Source organism: Manis pentadactyla, chromosome 12 (assembly GCF_030020395.1).
Source record: "Manis pentadactyla isolate mManPen7 chromosome 12, mManPen7.hap1, whole genome shotgun sequence".
Taxonomy (NCBI): domain Eukaryota; kingdom Metazoa; phylum Chordata; class Mammalia; order Pholidota; family Manidae; genus Manis; species Manis pentadactyla.
In genome coordinates, this window is record NC_080030.1 from 40,441,623 (window position 1) to 40,457,562 (window position 15,940).

The 15,940-nt window shown below is 41.8% G+C and overlaps 1 protein-coding gene across 3 annotated transcripts in view; it reads left to right on the forward strand.

Annotated features, from left to right (window-relative positions):
- IPCEF1 (interaction protein for cytohesin exchange factors 1) overlaps positions 1-15,492 on the forward strand; it is a 117,135-nt gene extending 101,643 nt beyond the window's left edge. For all 3 annotated transcript variants that reach the window (XM_036886772.2, XM_036886773.2, XM_057489081.1), the window contains 2 exons: positions 4,845-5,038; positions 12,182-15,492. In XM_036886772.2, coding sequence (XP_036742667.1) covers positions 4,845-5,038; positions 12,182-12,388 — 401 coding nt within the window. In that variant the 3' untranslated portion in view covers positions 12,389-15,492. The remainder of the gene's footprint in view (positions 1-4,844; positions 5,039-12,181) is intronic.
- The last annotated feature ends 448 nt before the right edge of the window (positions 15,493-15,940 follow it).

Genomic DNA, 15,940 nt, shown 5'->3' on the forward strand with positions numbered 1-15,940 from the left:
CAGAACCTGCATTTGAACAAGATCCTAGGTGATTGCCTGCCTATTGAAGTTTGAGAAGAAGGGTCTAGACACACATGGGCCGGTACAGTGTGGAATTGAGGTTTAATTCTTAATTCCATCACTGATTGACATTTTGGAAAGATCATTTACTGTTCTTCAAAATTCTCCGTTTCTTTTCTCATCCATAAATAAAAATAGCTTTCATTTTCCTTGGCAAAAGATTTGTGAGTCTAGATGAGATAGACTATCAAGTGCCTTATGTGGTGAGGGAATTACAGTCCTGTTATTTTACATAAGAAGACTAAAATATACCCTCGAGAGGAAGGGTAACAATGGTATCAGAAACACTTGACTGTCAGACAAAATTCATTTATTTTGCTTCAGAAGACAAAGGAGGTGGAAATAATTAACTTGGCTTCTGTTTTCAAAGGGAGAGAGACCAATGGTCTTTTCTGCCAATCTGTGTACTTGCTCCTTTTATAATCTGGTAAAATAATAGAAATAATCTAGTGCTTTCTAGTATGAAAATATGATTTATAAAAATATTTACTGAAGAAGATGAAAGGGAGGTTTTAAAAACATTACTTTGTGGAGAAGCCTCTAAAGGTGCAGGGATAGCTCTGTAGGAGTAAAACATACCAGCACTTGTTTTTGTAAAGCCATTGGGAAGGACTCGCCTCTGCTTAGATGTCAAGTGCAAGCTGTGATTTGCTGTGTGTTTGTACCCTTCAGGTCCTTTGTTGTTCATTATTATTGGATGCCCATTTTATGGCCCCAGGAAAACCTGAGCACCAGCCATTAGCAGCAGTGAAAACAGCAAGTCCCTGGCTAGGCTGTGGATCACCAGGCAGGTTGGATCACAGGGGTGTCCCTTGAGTATTTAGCAATAGGTTGTACATCCCTCAGATTATGACACAAAAAAGCCTATAGGGATATTTTCTTGATGTCTAACATCATTATTTTACTGTGCTTACATTTGCAGGAGATTCTGCAATCAGGTTATTAGAGGTCAGACATATAGTCCTTCAGTTTTAGGTTTCCTCTGAGGAGAGACGATGGCTGGTAGACAAGAACATAGTGGTAACTTGCCTTTTATTTTGTCTCCCCTTTCCCCAACAGCTTTAGCTTTACCTGAGTATACTTGCTCCTTACTACTATCTCCAATTTCTAAAAGTCCAAGTAGACAGTGTTTTTCACACATTATTTAGCCATATTTTAGGTGAATTCTGTACTGATTTTCAGTAATCCCAACCAACAGGCACACTTTACCTGTGTGGTAGTTTTAAAGTTGCACTATTTCATGGTGTATTGGAGGATTGCTTGTGTGCACACACACATGCTATATATACTGTACTATAAACACACACACACACACACACACATTCTTATAATTAATGCCCCAAAGTTTAAGTCAGGGAAAGGAATACATGTGTGAGAAGGAGATAATCTTTGAAATTTTTAACAGAAAGTTAACACATATCTGTATAAATATATTAAATAATATTTTCTAAACAGGCAGTCCTATTTTTCATTTACTGAGTGTACTTTGTGCCACAATATTCCAAGATTCTTAAGTTATTTTCATCTTTACCAATTTAATATCTATCAGATTAGATACATGGTCTTAATAGAACAATTTTTCCCAGACAAAGTTACAAACTAATGTATTAGTCAAAAGTAATTATATTTCCTATCATGATCATTAGTAGCACAATTGAGCTGCTTGGTGAACATGGGGAAAATTAAAGAAACCTTCCAATTTATCTTCTTTGTTATGGAAGCTTATTAAATATATATTACTTCAAAAATACTATGGTGTTGAAAGCTATGTATTTAGATTTTATTTGAAGTAGAGTCCCGCATGCTGAGCTGCAAAGAAAAGAACATGTAAAGTTATTGTGTCCTTGTGTGTCTGAAAACTCCCAGAGTCCTCAGTCCTAACTCTTGGAGGGGGTCTAAGAGTCAAATGTCTTTTCATTTAATTTCCGTAGGACTTTCTAATGCCTCCAGTTTATCTCCGGGACTGTTACCGTGCTTAGTATTTCTGCTGTGAAAGTATCATCAGTTATTAGGTAATCTCATAAAAGCCTATTTTTATAGCTTTATTGAGAGAGAGTTCATATACTATAAAATTCATACATAAAAATGTACAGTTCAGTGATTTTTTAGTATATTCATAGAGTTGTGCAACTGTCTCAAGATAGTTCTGCAACAATCTATTTTGAGATCATTTTCCAATTTTAGCATATGTGCTGTCAAAGCGAGCATGAGAGATCATTTTCAACACCACAGAGAAACCCCTATACTCATTATCTGTGTTCCCTGTTCTAACTTGTCCCCTTCCCAGCCAACTACCACATCTACTTCTGTCTCTTTGGATTTGCCTTCTCTGGACATTTTGTATAAATGGACTCATGCAATATGTGGTCTTCTGTAACTGCTTTCTTTTACTTAGCAGAATGTTTTTAAGGTTTGCCCGTGTTGTAGTATGTATCAGTACTTCATTTATTTTAGTTACTGAATAGTATTCCATTGTATGCATATGCCACATTTTGTTTATCCAGTCATCAGTTGATGAACATTTAGGCTGTTCCCACCTCTGTCAACTATGAATTGTGCTGCTATGAACATTCGTGTATAAATTTCATATTAATGTATGTTTATAAATCTCTTGAGTTTACATCTAGGAGTAGAATTGCTGAATTATATGATAACTATGCTTAGCATTTTGAAGAATTGCCAAACTATTTTCTAAAGTAGGTGCCCCATTGTACATTTTCACTAGCAATATATAAGGGTCTCAATTTCTCTACATCCTTGATAACACTTATCATTGTGTGTCTTTTTTATTTTAGCCATCCTGGTGGATGTGAAGTAGTATCTCATTCAGATTTCAATTTGCGTTTCTCTAATGACTAATGATGTTGAGCATCTTTTCATGTGCTTTTGACAAAAATCCCATTTTTGATGTGTGCACACAATCTAAGCCAGAAAGTCCAATTATGTGTAAATGTAGCTTTGAATATTTCCCCCTGTTTTTGAGACTGTTTTGGTAGAGAACAGAGAGGTTTACTGACCAACATTTTAAGTCAGTTGCAAAGTTAGTCCAATATCTTTTCTCTCCATTTTATGGAAGAGTATTGGTAACATCTGTGGGAACTTTCTAGCAGTTGATGGAAGAAATTTAATTATTACTTAAAGATTTCTAATCTTCAAGAGTAAACTGTAAGTGAAGTTTGCTGGATATTGACACACTTGATATTTTTTTCTTTACCCTTTAGAGAGTCCTCTTTTTTCAGTTCATCCTAATGCCATGCTATTTATATGGACCTCTATCAAGCTTGTTATCAGGACAGGATGTGAAACTCATAGACACTAAGGAGGACATGGTGGAAAAATAAATCTCGGTGTAATTTTTCCAAGGTTATTTTCAGAGAATGAAGGAATGAGGAACTGAAGTTCTTAGGGAAAAATTAAGGTGACATCAGAGATGAAGATTTTATTTGGCTAACTTTCTGTGTCATTTGCATATGACTGAAAACTGCATCCAGAGTAGTTTAACAAAGGCAAACTATTGGCTCCCGTATGCTGGGAGGGCTCCAGTGGTATCACCAAGATCTATGTCTCAGCTATTCCTATAGGCTGGCTCCATTTTCATCATTCTTGGGATGATTCCTGGAAGCTTCCAGCTCACATTATCACACCACTCTGTTGAGGAAAAAAGAGAAATTGTTTCCCCGGTGCCCCAACTCAAGGCTCAGAACTGAGTCTCTCTGGCCCCATTCGATGTGACCTAGGACAAATGCTCATTTCTGAATCACTGAATGGGGCCAGCATGATGGACCTGCCCTCAGCTCAGCTTAGCACATGTGATCCCCCTGGATCCTGATGGAGTCACTGCACTGGAAGCATCTGGGCTGAGGCTAGCAAGGCAGGGGAGAGGAATGCCTGGCAGCATAAGGAATGATCATTATCTGCTCAAAACCCTAGACCACAGATGGGTTCCTTCTTTCAGAGGGCAATACTAGGAAGGATGTTAAAAAGTCATCTTGAGCAATGGTTCTCAAGCTTTAGGGTTTGTGTTTGTTAGGGCTTTCCTGTCCCACCACTGTATTTGAGAAGTGGGTAACTTGTTTGGCTGCACAGGTTCACAGATGGAGAGGCATTTTGCCACAGGATGAATCATTCCCTGGGTCTCACCAAAACCAGATTTAGATGGTATTTGGATTAGGTTTTGGACTTAAGAGTTGATACTGGATAAGTTAAGACTTATGGAGATGTTGGGATGGTGTGAATGTATTAAGCATGTGAGAAGGTCAAGAATATTGGGAGGGTAGGCAGCAGACATTACAGGATCAGTTGTGTCCCTCCAAATTCCTACACTGAAGTCTTAACCTCAATACTAGAATGGGACCCCATATGTTGTTGCAGATGTAATTAGTTAAGATGCAGTCAGTAGGATGAGGCTCTAATCCGACATGATCTGTGTCCTTATAAAATGGCGAAATTTGGACAAGGAGATGTGCACACAGGGAAAACACATGTGAAGATTGGACAGTGCTGCCAAGAGCTGAGGAACTTCCAGAAGCTGGGGGAGAGGCCTGGAGCAGGTATTTCCCTAGCACCTTCAATGGGAACGTGGCCTGTCATGACAAACTGCTGTTAGCTGAGTGGCTTAGACAACAAACATTTATTGTCTCATGTATTGTCTCATAGTGTCTAGTCTGGAGAGTAGAACTTTGAACTCAAGGTGTCAGCAGCACCTTGTTTTAGGACCCCGGTGTCTAATGTTCTCTCCTTGATTTTAACTGGGTTTATTGTTATTGCTTTTTTTATTTTAATAGGAGAAACAAAAGTGTCCGAAGATGATGAAATGGAGAAGCTCTACAAATCATTAGAGCAAGCTAGTCTCTCTCCTCTTGGGGACCGACGCCCTTCAACCAAAAAGGAGCTGAGAAAGTCCTTTGTTAAGCGGTGCAAAAATCCATCCATCAATGAGAAACTCCACAAAATCCGCACCTTGAATAGTACATTAAAGGTAGAAAATGTCAGATTGTGAACAAACTCTGGATGTGGGGTGAGGAATGGCTGGTTCTTTAGGGAGATTCATGTTAACCCTGGTGTGTTTGTGTGGGTAGCGGGGAGGGCAGCGAAAACAAATATACTCTATATAGGGTGAGATGACCTTCCCTAAAGCACTACAATATTCACTCCATAGCACCCAATGCAGTTTCCTTTCATAGGCCTTGATTTTTATATTCACTCTGGTATAAAATTTCAAATGTTAAACTCCTAGAAGGTAAGGAACATATGCAATTTTTTTTTCTTATAACTAGCACAGTAAATGTTAATGAGAGCTTAAGATAGGTAACACATGAGAATAAATAGTAATATTAATAAGATCTTTGGATCTTACATGATTCTTTAAAGGATGCCATTCTTCTGTACTATATCCAGAAGAAAATTTCTAGATTTCAGATGCAGCGAAGATTTAGTGATTCTCAGCTGAAGGCTCTAGAGAATGAAACACCATGAAAGCCAGACAGTGGGAAATCCATACCTCAGGGTAATAGGCCAGGTGTGTTCACAATGGGAGTAAGGGACTGTATGGGATGTACTGAAGCTCTTCTCAGGGCCTCCTGTAACTAAAATGGGTCTTCATAAAAAAAGCATCCTGCTTTTACATTAAGATTCTAGTATGAATGGAAGGAGGCCAGGATACTTTGTCAAATAGTCCCAAATTAGCAGATTAATAGATTCTGAAAAGCCTTGATATATCCTACAGTTTAATTCTGGTTGGTATATGTACTTCTGCATCCAGAGTTTGATTATCTTCCCAGGAAGAAATATCAGCAGTCAAAAGACACAGCCACAAAGAGGTGGCTGAGTGACTCTTAGTCAGATGTCCTGGTTAGTCAACAGAAGACCCCTTAAGAGGCTGCAAAAGTACGGCTGAAAAATTAAAGGCAAAGGGGTGTTTTAAGTGTACAAAGAAAATCCAAATTCTGTAACATTTAATGATGAAAAACATCACTAAACTCATTTCAAAGGCAAATCTATTGTAATCCATAGTACAGAGTGGATAAATTTGTTTGGTCACTCACTGTAATATGTCATCATATTTTCAGATTTTGGTCTTATTTGTAATAACTGATATGAATTTTTTATTGAACAAATATTTCCTGAATCTTACTATGTACCAGAGACTATTCTAAAACACCAGGGCCATTGAATGGACTCCACTGGACAATGGAAGCAGAGAGGAAAATAATTAGAATGCAACGTGATATGTACTGTATTGATTCAAACTTGGGCTTAGCTCAGAGGAGGGAAGTGTCTGCGTATCTGAGGCCATTGGAACAGTATCATGGAGGTGCTGATAACTGGCCCATGGTTAAGGGATGAAGAAAATCAGGATGAGAAGGAAGGTATTCAAGGAGGAGGAACTGGCCTAGACAAATGTATATCAGTGGATGACCTGTTGCAGTCCATGTTGGGAGCAATAGGAAACAGGCTAAGGAGGTGAAGGACCACTCAGGCCTCTCCCAGGAGAAAGACTGTGGTCTCAGCTTTCCATTGAACAGAATCCTCCGGATTCTGTACTATCACAGGACTGTATGCCCCGACCTGACACTGGGACATCAGGACTGTACCAAGAACTCAAAGGTTTACTGGCCCATATGGTCTGCCGTGTCCTCTTGCTCTCCTTGTACTATGGCCAGGGAATCGATGAATTCAACAGCTCTTTCTTCTCTTCTCCTGCATTAGTTATCTACTGCTAGGTAACAAACTACCATAATATTGACAACTGCAAACAGTAAACACAGTTTCTGCAGGTCGTCAGGAATTTGGGCATGGCTTGGCTGGGTGCGTCTGCCTGCAGGTCTCTCAAGGGGCTGTGATCCTGGAGCCAGGAGGGGCTGCCTTCGTGCCTCTCCTGGGGGAGGATTTGGTCCTGTTGTTGGCACAATTCAGTTCCTCAGGGTTGTGGGACTGAGGGTCTCAGTTCCTGGCCCTGTGAGCCTCCTCATCAGCAGCTCCCTGAATGGAAGCTCAGAGCAAGTAAGCCAGCAAGAGGGATCACACCCTGGTCTCGAGAGTGACCCTGTGTTACGTTTACAATATTCCAGTCATCAGATGCGAGTCACCAGGTCAGCCTCCATTCAAGGAGAAGCGTTCAGTGAGGGTGTGAAGATCAGGGAGCAGGGAACCCTGGGAGCCGTCTTAGAACTGCCGGCCACATCCAGCAGAAGGGCTCTTCTCTCTGCATATTCCTGGAGAGAGGCCCTTTCCACATACCCTCAGGCCTCACAGAGAGCAATGCTGGGGCAGATGACGGGTGGTCCATGATCTGTGGTCTTACGAGCCTTGTCAGAGGCAGGAAGATATGATAATGTAGAAATTGGCCTTGTTGGGGAAAAAAGGGCATCCGTCTATTCACTGGAGAAAGATAGTGTAGAACATGTATGTCTGTTCATGTTGAAAGGCTGTAAGAATTATTTTAACTATCTTTAATTTAATTTGAACTGTCTTTAAAATTCAAAGCATTTGGAGTGAGAGATTGCCTTTGAAGAGAAGGGAACAGGACTAAGGGGCTTCTGATGGGCTGGATAAGGGTCCTTTTTTGATTTCAGTGTTGGTTACACAGATGTGTCCATTTTGTGATCATTAATCAAACACCCACTTTATTATATGTGTGCTTTTCTCTATGTATGTTCCATTACAATATAAATGTTTACTTTAAAAACTACTTCAAAGCTGGAGTGTGGGCAAGCAAAGACAACAGAACTCCATGCAGGAACAAGGGAACTGTTTTAACATTAATGTTTATATTAGCAATAGGCACATTCCAAAATCAAAGAAAAATCCCCATACTGGGATTGTATTGGAACAGAGGCTCTTGATGGAAATTCTTCCAGGGAGCTGAACAGACTCTCATGTCATACACTACATACAGATCTTTAAGGATTTTGGAGAGCTCAACATTCATTGACTTTTGGCTAAGCCTGACTTAATTTAAAATGAATGATTAATGGATTGATTAATGGGTGGACTGAAACTTTCTCTCAGGGTTACTCTGGCCTGTGTCAAAGGAGGGAACCAATGTTCCTTTCCCCCAAGTGTTCTGGCCGAACACACTTCCATTGCTTAAGCCTTGAGTCAAACCACGTATTAAATATTTGGAGTGAAAAATAAAAGTACAGCATTTGCTCTCTCATGGTGTTCTTTTGGAAGTCCTGCCAAACCCTGCCTGCCTCCCAGAAAGCAAGGAGGATGTTGTAAAAGTAGTTCAAAGCCTCCCGCATGCACCACAGGGGAGAGGCAGGGCCATTCGTGAGCAAGGCTGATGACCCTGGGGAGCGGGTCTAGGAAGCATCACAGAGGGCTTTGTTTCATCAACTTCCTTCCTCTCTATTCTTGTCTACAGTTTTTTTTCTTTATCCATAAAAGAATTTCACATAGACTAGAGTCTAATGGTAAGAATTTGAGTTGTTAGCACTAAAAACCGTATGAGAAGTGTGAGCCCAAAGTTGAAGATAACTTTCCCAAAGACCTTTGGTCAGATTCAGGGGCGCAGTTAATTCATTTTTGCCTTTAATAATCAGGTGTCTAAATTTTATTAATCTGAAAAGATCTTATTTCGTTTTGTCAATAAAATATTAGGATCTCTTGCTGAAATAGTTGTCAAAATGTCTTAAGAAGAAAGTAGAGCTTAAACAACTTCATATGAATAGAGCAGTGGTGATGTCAGTGCATGAAAGCTTATGTTTTTGGGAAAAGATTGTTTTTTGAAATGCAGATGCTGAGAATTCAGGAGACAGCAAATCCATAGGCGATGGGGGATGGGACCGCAGCAGTGGGTCAGAGGGCAGTGGGGCATCATGCCACAGAGTGTCTTATTGCCATTGCAGATACCGTCACTTTTCTTCAGAGGGAGATAGGAAGCCTCTGGAAGATTCTGAACAGAGGTGTGCCATAATTTGGCATATTTTGAGGATTCCAGCAGATCTGGAGTGGGAGAAGGAGTCAAGGATGACTTCAGTGTTCTGAGCAACTGGAAAGGTGGAGTCGACATGAGGTGCTTTGCAAAAGACTGTGGAAGGAGCAGGTTTCAGTGTGTACTGGGAGTAGGGGGGAAGTGTGGAGAATAACAGGAACTTATTTTTGGATGTGTTGCATTTGAGATGCCTATAAGGTGTCCAGGTGGAGTTGCTGAAGAGGAGTTTAGACAAGTATGAAGTTCAAGGAGGGGTAAGGAGGCAAGATACATTTGCAACTCTCAGTGTTAAGGAGAGTGGGAGAGATTACATGAGATCACCAAGCACGTGAATGCAGATAGAACAGAGAGGAGCTAAAGGCTGGAGTGCTGGAGGTACAGTGATGTCAAGAGAGTGGGCCAGAAGGAAGGCCAGCAGAGGAGACAGACTAAATGGCCATTGTGGGGTGAGGAAAATCAGGAGCATGTGTCGCAGAAGAGACGTGATGTGTTCAAGGAGTAATCAACAATTTTGGATGCTGTTGATAAGTAAGTTGAAGATGAGTAAGTGGTTACTGGATTCAGCAACACGAAGATCATTGATGGCCTTAACAAGAACAGTTTTGGTAGAACTGGGGTGGCAGAAGCTTGGTGGGAGTGCGTCTGTGGAAGAATAGGCACAGGTACATTGGAGACAAGGAGAAAAGTGGAGCATTGGCTGGAACAGAGACGTAGGGTCAAGAGGACTTGTAAGATGAAAGTTAAAATAGCCTGCATGTATGCCAATGAGAACAATCAAGTGGAGATGGGCAATTGGTGTCACAGGAAAGGGAGAATTGCTGGAGCAAATTTCCTGAGTATGAGAGAGGGCCATAGTACACAGTGGAGAGACTGGCCTTTCCTAAGAGAGCAGGTGTTTCATGCAAATGAACAGGAAGGAAGGCAGCAGTATATTTGTGCTGATATAAGTAGTGGGCAATAGGAACTTGGGAAAAGCGTTCTCCTGATTGTTTGCATTTCCTCAAAAAAGGAACAAGGTTATCAGCTGTAAGGGAGTGGTGGGAGAGGTTTGAGTAGAGGGTCAGAGAGGCAGTGGGGCATCATGCCACACAATGACTTATTGCCATTGTAGGGGCCGGCCTACGGCCGAGGCTGAGTCCCACTATGGCTGAACACCGCCCTTCCACTCTAGTTGACCAATGTCCTAAGATGGCGCACGCTTCCTGGGCGCCACCCTGCCTGGTTTGGTGGCATTAGCATAAGGAAGTTGCTCCTATAGGCTTGCATGATCTTGATCACCATAGGCCAGCTTCCTTTATATAAGGCATAAGCAGGAAAGAGAAGCACTCACTCACTCTCTCACTCTCTCACTCTCTCTCTCTCTCACTCACTCTCCCACTCTCTCAATCTCTGTCTCCCTCTCTCCCCTCATTCTTCTTCTCATTCGCTCCCCCCCGCTGTTGCTTCTTCTCACTCACCTTCTCCCGGCCTTCCGAGCAACAATAAACAACTGAAGTGAACCAGGTCTGTGTACGTATCGCTGTCGTCACCGCCACAAGGGGCGAACGCGGTAGCCATTGCAAGAGAAGTCTTGAAAAAGTCATTTGGAGGAGTGAGAGAGAAAAAAGATGAAAAACTATGATTATTGGATAGTAGTTAAAGTCCACTTAATGGCAGTGGTCATGAATTTGAACTATAACCAGTGAGCGTGGTTGTGAACTTATAGCTACATGCCATCCTGGGGTAGGCAGAGAGATTGGCTCAATAATATGTGTTGGATACCTACCTAGAACTTGGCATTGGAGAAGGTGCAAGAAATAGAGGGATGAATAAAATGGTTTTGTCACCTTTGTAAAGCGTCTTAGGAAGCTTTAGGTGGCATGACAGATCCACAAACATCTAAGTATAACGTGGTAAGTTCAAGAGGGTTCTAAGTGTAGTGGAAAGCATGAGAACGTAAAAAAATGAGAATCCAATTTGGGGGTTCAGAGAAGGTTTTCTGGAGAACATGATGCCTGATGTGAGCATAGGTTTATGAATTAGTAAAATCAGGGGAAGAAAGATTGAAAAGCATTCCACGTGAAAGCAGCTGTAGGAATGAGAGTTCATGAGGTGCAGAACGTGGAAGAAGTTTCTCTGTGCAGCACAACATCATGGAGATGTGATCTAGCATCACGTGGGAGGGGAAACTGACATCTGCCGCATTAGAGCAGGAAGTTAGGAAGCGGAAGATCGACACGTGGAGCTCCAGTCCACGGAACCTTGGACATGACGGGAAACATTGAGGACTCAGCATTTTACGTGGATCCCTTGCACTGCCTTGCAGAGGGTGGAGTGAGAGGGGATTGGAGGCAGGAACTCACTTAAGGTCAAGTGTGATATGTTGGACTTCATATCCAAAATTAGGATTATGGTCACAGGGATGGAGGAGACAAAAATGGATTTGAGTCACAATTGTCAGGACTGAATAATCTCTCTGAATTGGAGGCTGTTGCATCTTATTTTTGCTTCATTCTTGACTGCAGAAAACTCCCCTAACCTGAGCCAGACATTTCAGAATGTGTGTCATTGGTTACATAGGTAGCTAGCAAGGTGAAATAATGTGACTAGATTGTTTACTCTGTTAGCATCCCTGGAATACATACTGGTTAGATGGAAGGTTTATAGTCTTTTCTTTGAATAAAAAGATAACCAATGTGTTTATTTTATATATGTTAATTAAATTAATGTGTGTGATTTATTAAAAATCAAGATGCTTTAATAAAACATAAGAAAGATATTTTGTATTATCTTATGACTTAGGGTAAACACCGGGTCACACTTTTGCTTAGTTGGAGTTTGGATGGTCAAAGAAATGATTATACCACTGTAAGTTTCAGGAGGAATAATGCTTATCCCCAGATAGAAATATTTACTATGATGTGTAGTAACAGATTGGTTAGGAAGAAGCAACACTGGAGACCATGGCTGTATGTCTGCTACTTCCAGTGATTCTTGGGTAGGATACTCGACTTCTCTGTGGCAAGGATATCCTGCCATATCTCTTAGGATTGGTGTAGGGATTCGAATATTGATGTGTAAAAACACTTTGATAATTTTATGACAAATGTATATGTGTATATATTTGTAGAAGGGCTGGAGATGGTTCACTGAAATTCAGTTATTCACTACATCCCACCTCCCTTTTTTATCCTACTGGAACAGTGCAAAGAACATGACCTGGCCATGATTAACCAGCTACTGGATGATCCGAAGCTGACAGCCAGAAAATACAGGGAATGGAAAGTGATGAACACCCTGCTGATCCAGGATATCTACCAGCAGCAGCGGGCCCCTGCGTCTGCCCACGAGGGTACCCCCCAGGGGCGCGAGAAACCATCTGCCTCTGCCTGCGTTGAAAATTGTATTTGAGAACAAGCGAGGATTCTTATCTTACACCTTTCCCCAGGCAACTCTTCAAGATGTTGCAAGAGCTTTCCTTGAAAGGAAAACTGAAACCAGCTCGTCAAAGAGCAGCGCCCTCTTAGAAGATGCAACTTAGGTGAGGACCAGCTTCGACAGCAGCAGGACCCCGGCTTCCAGCCGTAGAGCTTCCTTCAAGACTGGGCTGACTGAGTCCGGTTGAAGAAACATTGTGTTCCTATAGAGCTCCCGGCTGTGCTAGACTTCTGGTGGCGCGTGAGAAATGTATCTTTTGTTCCTTGCTCTCGAGAGCATTACAACATTCCATGGACAAAAGATACATTTTACCAGGGATAGTCAAAGAAGTGTTCTATTTTCCAAAAGATGAATGGACTTATTCCATCAGGTTGGGTAGTTGAGGTCTACAAATGAGTTTTTGAGTGGAGGGATCTTTTCTATACCAGCAACTGGAGCAGGACAGATTGGGTATTGTGGAACCAAATTCCATTGCCTTTGGTCCAGAATGGGTTGAGAAACACTTGATGATGAGTGGGGTGTGGGAGAGCCCAAGGAGGAGGAGGCGGTTTATGTTCCTCTCTCTCAAAGGACTGCTTGATATTTTCCCTCTTTACCCAGGTGGTGGGGATCTGATTACCTTTTCCTTTCCATAGCATAGCACCTCTAAAGAAATCTATCTCATTACACTTGGAGACCTCTCCTTCTTCCCAGCTTTTCTAAACCACTGTAGGAGATAGTAATAAGCCCAGCAAAGAGTATTTGCTGTTTCCGTCCTTGGGTGTGGTGCCTATGCACACATAGATTTATATCCAGTTTTCCCAGGATGAATATTGACAACATGATTCTGGTGTCTCAGTTGTCTTAATGTCTTTATTCCAAACAAAACAAACAACACAAACAAGAGTTAAAACATGATGGTTTTATTTTTGTATGTTTATGTGTCACTTTGTGTCCTATGTGAATAGCTATCTATAATATATTATTTAAGTATATTTATAGAAGGTCAAATTACTAGAGTTTTAAAAGATGATATACTATTATTTGTTTTGCTCAATATATATCTCAGAGTATATCCTTTGTGCTTGAGAAAAATAGGCATACTACTAATCTATTGGAGTTGTTTTGTTGCGCTATCAGTTTGTATGAGAAATGCTCAGGATACCTTGTGGGATAAGTGTGGGGGCATGCATTAATCAACTTCCATTTTCTGGCCACTCTCTCTGTCTGTCTGTCTCTCTCTCTCTCTGTCTCTCTGTCTCTCTCTCTCTGTCTCTCCTTTTCAACCCAGAGTGCTCAGAGTTCTCTATCTGTTGTACATCATTCTTTTAACCAGAAAAGGGCTTTCCTCTTCTGGATAACCCCAGAAAAGGGTTATCCCTTCCAGTAAATAAACTTGAAGCTTCATGCCATTTATGCCCACAAATCTTAAACCAAATGAAACACAACTAATGCAGTCTTTTATCTAAAGAATGACAGCAGTTTGGGGGTCTGTTGTTAAAGAGAACTCACTTTATTAGAGAAGCAATATGAAAGTCTTCACTTACAAATGATGATGAGTATTTCTCACCACATGAATAACCCACAACCCACCAAAAACCCATTTTGGCCTTACCTTAGCAAATTATCAACATAACATGGCTTTATAGTGTCAAAGTGTGGCTTGACATTTGAATGGAAATAACGCCCTGAATTTTATCTGCAAACTAAATGGAAATAGTTGTTGAATATTTCCCCAGCCTTTACTAAGAAATTTTAATATTTTGTAAAGAAAAGATAACCCTAGCATGACGAAAAACAAAAAACCAGGGAGCAAGCTGTAGTACTTGAAGTTTCTGTAAGATCAGAGATCATGTTAATCAAGTTACCTAGTGGAAAATGCTGGGCATAGGCCATAGACATGCAGCACAGTGCGGACTGCACAGAAATAACCATTCAGGTCTTCAGATTGGACCTGCAACTTCTGGTCTGAGAGGCGTGGCTTTAATTTCTTTACTCGGGAAATTATCATGGATTCTTTGTGTAACCAGCAGCTATCAGAAGGTCAGTTTAGGCTTCTCAATGTAAACAAAGTTTTGAGAGGAAAGAAAAATGGAGGAAATAATAATTTGGCCACATATTCTCCCATCTTTTTTATTTTTTGGTTTGTAACACCAGCCTATAAATTTCAAGATAGTCTTTCCTAAATTGAAATACTTCGAAAGCTTTTGATGAAGGCTTGCAAACAGACTTCAGTGCTTTGCTGTGTATTTCTGTGAATATGTTTAACTGACCATTTAGTGTAAATTTCTTGAGTACTACTCACAATTGGGCAAAAGAGTCCATGAGATTCTGTGATCAAACCCTTTGGTTATTTTCCAAAGTCAAGCTGGTTTGGAAGCTCTTCCTTTGGGAGTTAAAGCAGGTACTGTGCGGAACCTCCCAAATGAAATCACATTGCCGACTCTGCGCCCTGCTCTTCCAGACTGAGCTCACCTGCTCCTGAGTATTGCTCTGCAAAAGCTCTTGTTCTGTATTATGTTGTGCTGGGAAGTAGGGGCTGCCTCTGGGAGTCCCCCAGCTTCAGCTGTGGTCACTGCGAAGAGGCTGAGGGACAGTGGGAAGCGAGGAAAAGCGGGTGACGCTGTCCGTGGCACTCAACCTGGGAACCACCTTGCCATTTTCCTGATCCAACGGATACTGGGAAAACTGGATCACTTCGTTCATTCCTGGGGATGGGGTCATTTCTGAAGTGGATCTTGGTTAGCTTCATGGGGCCCTAGGGGAGACTCTACCCAGTCCTGTAGGCATAGGGTCTGAGGGCTGTGGACTGACCCAGGTCCAAACCTTTGGGGGATCTGGACTGGCCTCCTCTTTTGGGGTTGTGGGGAGGATGGCTTCTCTCTACTGTTAGCCTGCAGACCCACACAGTGCCTGATATGGTGCCCTCCCTGGTTGGTACATCGCCGCACACGCTGAATTGATGGTCTTGAGCTTGAAGGGCATTTGCTGCCTTTAATAATTCTTAGTTCTGCTGCAATCTCAGCCTAGCATCAAAGGCCTAGGAAGACTCTTCAGGCGCACTAGCACAAAGACTCCAGGAAGCCTAAGAAAGATTGTTTGGAAACCAATGCCTTACATTTATGCAGCACTTTGCAGTTTGCAGTTGGTATGTTTCAGCCCCACCCTTTCCCCTCCCCAGGGATCCTTTGCGATAATTATGGGTCATCATCACTCTTTGACCTGGGGGGAAACAAGTTCCCCCTGCGGTCCATCTCCCTTCACCTTGCGCAGGGACCATGGGGACCCAGCAGTCTGACTTGGAGTGTGCCTGCCACTGCACGGAAATGGGCCACAGCTTCTGTGGTCTCCTGTTGGAAACTGAGGGCCTCTTCCTTGAGCACTGTCTCTTCCTCACAGCCCCAAAGGCCACTGTTCCCTGGCAGCAGCCTGCTGCTGGGCTGAAGGTGAATTGGGTTGGACCTAACCACTTGTGCTCCTTTCCTTTCACTATGTTATGCTGCTCATTAGGTGCTAGAGATCCCTGGCTGAAAGAGGTATTTAAAG